Below are 10,400 nucleotides of genomic sequence, written 5' to 3' on the forward strand. Positions count from 1 at the left end.
TGCACCATTCCTTGAAGCCACCATTAGTAATGGGCTACAGGCCAAGGGGGCTGATCCACAAGGACAATTCCAATGCCTTCATGTGCCCATCTCCCCTCAGTCCTCTTCTGAAGTGGATGGGTTGTCAGATCCTGACTAGAAGTCCTGCCTCCAGCACAGATGAGCACAGCAGTCTGGTACCAGATTACTTCCAAAAGATAAAAAAATATATTGAAGCTAGCAGAGAATTATCATAATCATAACAAACTAATATACATAATTGTTATTAATAATTATGCTCATCATTTTACTTGGGTGAAAACTTTGGTGCTTCTGTCAGCTTCTGTCTCTTGCTCTTCTGCTATGGCTCTGGCAACACAGATGAAATTGCCAAATGCCATGGAAACAGAAGCCACAGGTTATTGGGGCAATAAAAAAAATGCAAAACAAAACTAAACTTCTGAAAATCTGCAGCAAACTCAAGCTCTGGACCTACTCTGTACCTTCTCCAAAGTGTTTAAAAGGGACAGTCATTGAACAGGTGCATATTTACATCCAGAAATCTTCAGAATGTACAAACATCCGTGGCAGTTATTGTTCCCCAATTTTTTTCTTCTCCTTGCCCTCTCATTTATACCTGCTCATGTTGACATCAGAGGTGGGGAGAAGCAGGCACTTTGCCAAGGCAAACATCAGAGACCTCCAGAGAGCAGACAAGACTTGTTCCTCTTGTCCACATCACTTCTGTGAACAGCAGCCCTGTGCCTTCCTGATTAGTTTTCCCTCACATCTCTGGTCATTAACTCCATAAGAAAGTTTTCCTTTGAGTAGCTGCATCTTTCTGTTGTCTCCAATTCTATGCTTAGTTCAAGGAGAGCTTCATTTTTTAGAGAGAAATGTTGCCTTATCTGCACAATAAATACAGAAATAACATCTTAAAAGAACAAACCTGCCTGCCCAATGGCCTGTGTTTGGTCCAGTGAGTCAGAGGGAACCAGATACTGTGGGCACAAGTATGAATCTGGAGATGCCAAAAGTCAACACACCACATGAAACAGAGAAAGTCTACTCATCACTTTCAACACTCTTTTCAGTCTGACTAATCTCAGGAAACATTTGCCAGGCAGGTAAAGATATCGATCTTTAGCTCTGTGTGATTTTTCTTGTCAAACGTTAACCCCCAGTTAAAGCCAAGGTTTAGTTTGTTACATACGTTTTATTGCTCAGTGCTGATAATCCTCATATTATATATTATGCTCCAATGGAAACCAAAATCAAAGCAAAAATAAGAACAAAACATAGCACAAATCTCTGAAGACTGATGTCTCTCACAGATAAATGAAATTTTAGATCCATGACCTCACAGATGTGGAGAGAAAATACAGGGATTTGGAATGAAAATATACAAAATAAGAGTTTAAAAATAGTAAGAACAAAATCCTGCTGCAAGTAATGAAGGAAAAACATTGAAAATCTGGTTAGCTTGTGCACATAGTGTATTTATTTTCAGATCATATCCCCTCATCTATCCTTATTTGGAAAGCAACACCTGAGCAACCAAGACCATCACTTTAAATGACCTTCAGGACAAAGTCTCTATACAACAATCCATGGACAATTGATGCAGCATGGTGAAAAGAGGGATGAAGCAAAAGAATTGAGGAGAGAGTTACAGGACTCAGGAGCAGGTTAAAGACTAAAGCAGCAGCCAGGTGAGTAAGAGCAGAAAGGGAGAAGATGGCCAAGGGAGAATGGGGAGAGACACCCAGTTAGGACTATGACTGGAGGACTGGAGACACTGAACATGTGTCTGAATTAGGCAGATGTGGCAGCAGGAGAAAAGGGAGTGCTGTAAAAGCAGGGGAAGATTTTGAATACAAACAAGAACCCCAAACAGAAGCAATTTAAAAAGAGAGCAGAGTTCAAAACCCTGGAGAACAGCAGCAAAGGTGTGAGAGGTGAGACAGGCTGGCACAGCCACAGTCCACAAGCAGCACAGGTAATATACATTGATGTGGTCAGCTGCCCGTCCCTGCTGCTGGATCCTGCACTAAGGAACCACTGAAACCACAGTGTAATTAAACCAGAAGAGCAGAGGAATGGTAACGATTTGAGTGACTCGGATGTAAAGCAGAAACAGCAGCTCTGTACTGCACCGATTGAGATACCTGATCTCTGTGGACTAAGTGCTCTCTTTGTATCACGGAGGGCTAATGAAATTAATTAGCTAATCTTTGTACAAGTTTTTGACATGACAATGGCCCAGATGAAGTAGTTACACTATAAAACTGCAGCTGTCTCCCTGGTCCTTTATTCCGACGGTGTTTCTCTTGGCCAGGGACACAGGCAGCGAATCCCGTTTACTAGATCAGCCCAGTGCTGTATCCCCGGGGACAGCTCAGGAAACCGATGGGTAAATGATCTTTATCAGCATAAAGATCAGAGTCCGCAGTCTCTCCTGACAGCTCCAGGCTTCCCTGCAGCCTCCCGGCAGCCGGAGCACGCCCAGCCCGGCAGCGAGCGGGAAGAGGAGGATGTCTCCTGACAGCAAGCTGTAAAATGGGAAGATGACAAGGACGAGAGGGAAGCACACGCTCTCGCAGCCCCGCTGTCTCGGCAGCTCCTGCTGCCCTGTGCTGCACGCACAAGCTGCGCTGCAGCTGCGTGATCCCCGGGGCGGGGGGGCTCTGAGCAGAAAGCACTCCTAAACAATTCTCTTTTTCATCTGTCCTGTGACCTCACGCAGTGACTGTTAGTGGTCACTGTGGAAAACAAGGTTACGTGCCTGCTTTGCAATGCCGCAGACAGGACTGGTTCAAGAAAAGACAAAATTTTCTGTCTTAACTGTGCTGTGTTTCCCTCCTTCCAGTCTGTCATCTCTGAAGGATTTATAGAGAGATAAAGGCATATTTTGTGTTTTGTTCTCTCCTGTTTTCAATGTCTTGTGCTTCACGTTGCTTTTCTGATGCTCAGTTGTTCACCAAGCAGATGCCCCTTCCTGGCACTGTCCCATCGAACCTCAAAGTCTCAGACATGGATGGTGACACTTTGGAGCCTGACATTTCTATATGGAATTGAGATTGTTCATAGTAAAGAAGGATATACCATTTCCCCCCGCTCCTGGAAAGCTACAGCACCCTGTCCATGCCATATCCAGGGCAGGTACACACATGATGCAGTTCACTCCATCCTCTGTGCCAGGCTGCTGCCATTGCCAATAAAACTTTTGTAGTAGGAGAAATTAAATTGCTTATTATGCATTGGAAGGAAGAATGGGGTGCAGTTGTTCAGAAGAGGAGGACCATTAGTCAGGAGCTGAGAATATGGTTTTCCAAAGCCACTCCAGCAGTGACCCAAGCTTAGACTGGTCAAAAACACCAATAAACTCAGGAGACAGTTGCTTCTCTGTTGGAAGGATATTACTTCACAAAGAAAGAAAATTCATATTAGGAATAGATTTTCCTTTCTTTAAGAGATATGCATTACGATGCTGCTAATGGCATTTCAAAAATCAAGCTCTGAAAGGCAGCTTGCTCAGATGTCAGCCCTGGCAGGTAAACACAGTTACACCAGTCCAGTGCCAGAAGCATCCAGCCCACTCTTGGACAGCACCTGAGGCAGCACACAAATATTTGGGGTTCAGAGCAGACCCATTGCATGGGCAAAAGAAAGGACTGAAAATGCTCCAGACAGCTGCCACAGGTCAAGTCCAGCTGTTTCCACAGGTGCCATCAGATCTAGCCCTGACTAAAACAAGGCTCTGCTATCCTTCCCTGCATAACGTCTACTGTTGTGAAATTCCAAAACCTGGGATTTCCATCACCAAAGTACTGAATATCATGCCTGGACAGTTTTCCTTGATCTCCTATCAAGTCAGATTTCATCCTTCCCTTAAACAGTTGCTTTTCTTCTCAGTTTCTCCAGAAGCATTGCTGCTACAGTCAAATGAATGAGAGAAAGCCAGTAAACATCACGTATCTCACACATCGACCCATCTTCATGGCTGATGGCCTGATGAGATCAATCCTCCCCTTACACACTGTTTTATCTCCCATATCTTGGAAAGACTTTCCTTGGGAGTGGGAGTAGTACTGTTGCCCAGTATTTCAGGACAAAACCTACGTTTATCAGATATCTGGTCCTCAATGACATCAAGCAATAGTCTTTATTTTTTTTCTTTTTTTTCCTTACTTTAACTGGAATGGGAAACATCTCTTATCCTTTTCATTAAAAAAATGTACTTGACCAGCTCTGTGTTGCTGGGCATGGGGGGAAGAGGGGGAAATGAATGAATGAATCACTCTTTATCTCCCCATAATGATTTGCTATAATAACATGCAAGGTTATTTTACTTTAAAGCAAGTTTCTCCCATGATAAAATAAACAAATGAATCAATGAAACATTGTTCCTCCTGTTCAAGTCTTTTTACCCCAATACTCACTTCCTTCCAAACCCTACAGATTCTGTGTTCAATTCTCACTGACCTGTGTCTGGTCCCCAGGACCCTCAGCTGCTGTGCTTGCAACTAATCTTCCATATCATCCCTGCCCCACAGACACCTCCCCTTCTGTTCCCAGCTGCTATCACTAAAATATTTACCACTTGCCGAAGGTGGGGGTGACTTCTAGGAATAGAACAGCACTAAATAAATAATGACAGAGGGAGCAGAGATGGGCCATTTGCCTGCAAGAAATTTTTATTAGGGAGAGCCTTTTAAGAATGCCTTCTCCATGGCAAATTACCTTCCCCTCTGTTATTCTGTCCACTTCTTTTCCGTAACACAATCACATTAGTTTCCAGACATAATTCATTTATTTATCAATATTTGGGAGCTGAGTAGGCAGCATCAGCACAAATTCTTTTCTGGGTGAAAATACATTATTCTTGGCATGGGGATAAAACCCGCACACAGGTCAAAGACTGCTACAAACAGAAAACTGTTTCCCAAGTAATGTTTTTTTTTTCAGGCTATGCCATCTTCACAGACTGGGCAGCACTATGGTTACTACAGAGAGCAAAGCTGGGAAAGTGGCTTTAGAAATGGATTGTTTGTATCTACACTGCAGACTGCAGCAAAGGTACTTACCCACAAAAGGCAAGTGACAGAGATTCAGTCATTTGCATAAAGAAACTGCATCAACTCCAAACTTAAAACTGAACCCCTACTTCAGTATTATAAAACATACTTCTGTTCTTGGTTAAAGGTTATAGCAAATGCTTTCCAGCTCCAAACTTCCTGGATACTGACAGACAACACACAGCAGCTTACAACTCCCTAACACCAGATGGGTGAGAATTAAGAGCTACCTTTTCCCCAGGGAAGTGTCTGCATGTGCTGTTCCAAGCACACTGCCACTGTCGGGCAGCACAGCAGTGCTGGAGCTGGTGCACAGACCCCTGCAGACCACACACACACACACAGACCCACATGCAGTCAGCTCAGCCCTGCCATCCTGCACCCAAAGGACTCAAAGAGCTTTGAGTGCTAAAACAAAAGGTCAGGCAGTTTAGGGGCAAAACAGATAAGCTGACTTTCCTTTCATGAAACTATCATAATTATCCAGAGGAGGCAGCTAGTCTATTCCCACCCTGACATACACATAGCACAAGGTCTGGACAGATAAAGAAAAGAGCACAATGGGGTGCCACATGTGTAAAGTAGACTCAGAACAGCAGGGAAGCTATGCCCCAAGTTTTACCCCTAGCCTCTGCCTGGCTGGCTGCACTTGAGGAGTCAAGCACTCAGGCTAAGTTATCCCAGAACCCTGAGGCTTTGTATTTCACCAGAGCATCCCTCAGCAACTGTGGCTTACCTCCTGGACCATTTGGCTGACTGCCTCCCAAAGGGTCTCTTCCAGAGCACGCCGTACAGCTGCACTTTGGTGCTGATGTCCAGAGCATCTGAATCTGCCTGTTCCATGGACGGAGAAGGGGATACAGAACTGGATTTTGAAGCGAACATTATAGATGGATCTGGTTCTAACTCGCCCCCTCCGCGTGGCAGCTCAGGGAATCCGATTAAATGCAACGAACCAGCAGGATGTAACAAGCCCAGCAGACAGAGAGACTGGGCTTTGGTTTGAATCAATAACTTGACTGCTCAGCACTCAGTCAGTAATTCTCTCCCTGATGCACAGATGATGAGAGTTTTCTCATTGCGTATTACTTCTTGATGCATTGCAAACAGCACACATCCCAGCCCAAGGGAAAAAGAAGAGTGAAGAGAGTCAGACATCAGAAACACAGAGAGGCAGAAAGAGCTCATCAGAAAGAAAGCTCTCAGCAATAACATAAGCCAAAATACCTCTGCACCAGAGCCAGCTTGGAAGGTTATTTCACTCGACATTGCAGCACTCCATGCAGAAATTAGGGCAAGATGGATGTTTTACTGACAGGCATCTGACACATATTCCCAAAATCTTGCGCTTGGAGACGGGTTCTTCTCATTTGTCCTGAGGAAAATTGGGGCAGAGTGAGTGGGAGCCAGCAAGTTCAATCAGACTCCCTCTGTCATCAGGGAGGGTGAGGGGGCCTTGCTGTGCCAGCCTGGCACTGCTCACCTGGGGAGAGTTCACGTGGCTGCTGGGTTTGGACTGGGCAGTGTCCATACTGCATGCCTTGCTCTGCCTTAAAGGGCCATTGCTGATCAAAGTTACAGCACAAAATTCTGCCTGCCTTCTTACTTTGCTGCATCTTGGAGAGGTGGCAAGAACAGCCTCTGCCCTGCCTCTGAGATACCAGCTCCTTCTTGGCCCCAACACAGACACACAGGAATATGTGTGTCTGTGACACAGACACACAAGAAGACACACAGCTCAGGCCCATGTTCATCTCCTGCTTAGTACGCCCACAGCAAGATTTTTAATCTGCTTCCCCATGTCCTTGTTCCTCTCTTGAAACCCTTTCTCCCTGAACAGATACAAACACAGTTCTCTATAACAATCAGTCTTTTGCAATGCCCCCAGGAAAGCAGTTTACCATCACATTGTTCTTTACTGCATCCGGCCTCCCCTCCAGGATTAGAATTTAGGGAAGAACCCCAGCTGCTAAAGCATCTGAGGTTTTGAGATATCCTATAACCAGTACAGACATGTACCTGCTGTACAGCATGTATGCCACAGATTCTGAGGTGTATATTCCTGATGTAACCTGTGCCACCCCATGTGAATAGATTTTGATGCTGTAAATGTTGGATGTCAGCCCTTCCCAATGCAGTTGTTCAGAAGAGACACACTGCAGACACATGAGCCTTTCCCATCCCCAATCAGAAATCTGGAATGTGCTATAGGCTAGGTCACACCACAGGACATGGGATCACTTAGCTTTATACAGTCAGAGGCACCTGCAGAGCATCTTAAAGAAAGAAGATGCAGGCAGCCCACCTCAGGCTCACAGGCTGCATTCAATATTAGAGAAATTAGAGATGGAGAACCCTGACAAAAGTCACAGTTGATCAATAGATGAGAGTCAGCAAACTCCATGATTTGTTACTTTCTCTCACCCTGGCTTTGACCAACCTTTTGGTCCCAGACAGGACATGACCCATCTCAGGGTGACACAGGGGCAGAGGGTGGAGAAGAGAGCAGCAGATACTGCCTCCATCTCACCTGAGCTCTAACTCTTGAATATAACACTGCATTGCAGAAGAGAAGCATTAATGCTATAGATGCCATTCCGTACACAGCACCAAAAAGGAAATACTCCTCATAACCAGGAAAGGAAACATTTTCCCTCAAATTATGGTGCACAATGAGTAAAAATCATTCTGGGCCTTACAGCCTCACTCTACTCTATAAATGTGAGTGAAAAGCCACAGAGCTCCCATATAAAGATGATCCAGCACCCTGCCATTGTGCTGCACGAAAAATGCAAAGATCTGACAGCAGTGACCTGCCATGAGGAGACAGATTTTCACCCTTTATTTATTTTTCATTCTTTCTTATTTTTATCTTATACAGACTAAGAGAGTAGAGAGGTGTTCTAGCTTTGAACATCAAAAAGTGAGGGTTTTTTTCCCCCCTCTGGAGGCCTCTAAGCCAAGCAAGGCACTGAGTAGTTACAGAAAGTTCTTTAAAGTCAACAGATCAGGGGAAAGAAAGAGCAACTTGCTTTTGTCAAGTGACAGGCCAGCAATGCTAGGGCAGTAGATAGCAGCAAGGTGAATTTTGTAACTGCTGGACACAGCAGTTTGTCTGGACATAGTAATTTGTAGTAATAGTGGCTCTTTTAACATTTCATTTATGTGTGTACTAATCAAATGAACGAGAAACACAACTGTTCATCCTTGAGAGACAGCACTGGACCTCTAATCAGAAAACCTTTGTTTGGAGCAACAGGCTACACTGGTATGGCAATTATTTTGCTAATATTTTGTCTTTATTTTTCCTACACATCTAACCAATAAAATTTTGCTAAAAATAAACATTTGAAGCAGACAGCAGTGCAAGCTATATAGAAGTAACAGTTCTTATCAGAATATCCTGAGTCAGAAGAGACCTACAAGAAGCATCAAGTCCAAATCTCAGCCCTGCACAGGAAATGCCCAAGAATTACTCCATGTGCCTCCATCACAGGCCACCCTCCAGCTCGAAGATGACCCCCTTACAGTTCAAGGGGAGACATACTGGGTAACTTCAGCTACTGAAGACGCTTGTATATATATTTTTTCTCTTTTCTTTTTTTTAAGTGAAAAGTTATACCCTCATATTCTGGGCAGCCTGACAATACTGTGTTATGCAGAGAAGAACAAACTACTTCTTGGGCTGGGGCCAGTAAGTTGAGAGGGGATCAGAGCCACTGCAGAGCTGGAAAGATTCAGCTCTTACCTTCCAGTAAGGTAGATTCCCTTTCCTTTTACAGCTTCTGGTAGGTTCCATAGCCATTTTTAACCCTAAGAAACATTAGCAATTATGGGAGTTATTAGCAGCTACCCAAACAGTGTGGAGAAGAAAAGTCCAGCTCCAGTTTCACTTCTGATACATCTTTCTTGCAAAGACAAAATGTCACATGTACTCCTTAAAGTGATGCTCCAGCTTCCTAGGTTTATAGCTGTGTGCAGAGGCTATTTTAAGTAGAAAAACAACTACCATCAAATCACCTCTAGTGAGATACACTAACAGAGCATATGTTTCTTTTGCACAATGATTAGATTTTCAATGTCAGATGGAAAGTCAGAGCTGTTCTGCAGAACTCAAAGAAAAGTTACTCAGCAAACTACATTAAAGTCAAGTGCCTCTACAGATTTGCAACGCCATCAGACATCACCCTTACAGATGTATAACCCCATCTGCCATCATCCTGTGGTAAGAATTACATGGTCTCAGTGACCTGTTCCAGCCAAAGCCCTTCACACACACTCAGATCCATGCTGGATGGCCCAGGAGTCATATTAGTCCAACTGTTTGCTGTTGATATAGTGCCACTGCAGAAGACTTAGAGGAAGACAAAAAATAAGACAACAGTTTACTGAAGCAAAGGGATCTGATAGCAAGCAGCTAGGCTCATAGCTTGGGTTTTGGGAGACAGCTTTCTCAGGAACTGACACCAAAGTCAGTGACTATTTCTCTCAGCATGAAAAGATAAATTTTTTTAATCCTACTAAGATAATCTCCTCTGGAAGAAAACTCATTTACTCTGGTGATTTATTTTGTTAAACAAAGATTTCTGCTAAAAAGCCATTTTTCAGAATACAATCAGTGGTTAGCTACCTTTGAAAGCTTCCTCCAGAAGACAGCCCACAGGTCTCCTGCAAGGCACCAGTTTTTCCCCCATCAAGACTAAATACCACAACATTATCACATGGCTGACAAACAGAAAATGCTTGAAGCTTCAGTAGTTAAATAGGCTGTTTATCTGACTGAGGTTATCCTGTGCAGGGCCAGGAGTTGGACTTTGATCACCATCGTGGGTCTCTTCCAACCGAATATTCTATGAATCTAAGCATGTAACTTGATTTCCCTCAGCCACTCATATGTTCCTCATATGTGACACTTGTACTAAATCCAGAACATCACAAGAATACATATGCCAGGGCAGTAGTTTGAGTACCATGGGCAGCCAAAAAAGTCCTGCAAAAGAGAAGGATTTGTTAGCATTTCCTTGGCAGAATAATGGAAGGAGGAAATGTAATACCTCTACATACTAAGACAGGCAAACAATCAGAGAACCACCAGCACATTTCAGATGTGACAAAATAGTCCAGAAAGAAGCAAATGAGATCCAGGGCTGCCCATTCAGGAGTTCTTTAGCTGTTTCAACACTAGTAAGAATATCTGAATTCTCCAAGTTTCCAAAAACAGGTTAGCTCCTGGATTTCTATCCACAAGTTGTTTCTCAACTGCAAAGATCTCAATATTGATTGCAGTCCACCAATTTCTACCCACTTTGTTCCCTTTGGTCAAAAGAAGGAAAGAATTCACAG

At 43.9% G+C, this 10,400-nt stretch overlaps 1 protein-coding gene across 1 annotated transcript in view; it reads right to left on the reverse strand.

Annotated features, from left to right (window-relative positions):
• PLEKHD1 (pleckstrin homology and coiled-coil domain containing D1) overlaps window positions 1-6,422 on the reverse strand; it is a 28,245-nt gene extending 21,823 nt beyond the window's left edge. The window contains exons 1-2 of the mRNA XM_066321352.1: window positions 6,285-6,422; window positions 5,794-6,148 (exon numbers count right to left, since the gene is read on the reverse strand). Of these exons, the coding sequence (XP_066177449.1) occupies window positions 5,794-5,942 (149 nt within the window). The 5' untranslated portion in view covers window positions 5,943-6,148; window positions 6,285-6,422. The remainder of the gene's footprint in view (window positions 1-5,793; window positions 6,149-6,284) is intronic.
• Window positions 6,423-10,400: the final 3,978 nt, after the last annotated feature.

The sequence above is a fragment of the Sylvia atricapilla genome, chromosome 6 (genome assembly GCF_009819655.1).
Source record: "Sylvia atricapilla isolate bSylAtr1 chromosome 6, bSylAtr1.pri, whole genome shotgun sequence".
In the NCBI taxonomy this organism is placed as follows: domain Eukaryota; kingdom Metazoa; phylum Chordata; class Aves; order Passeriformes; family Sylviidae; genus Sylvia; species Sylvia atricapilla.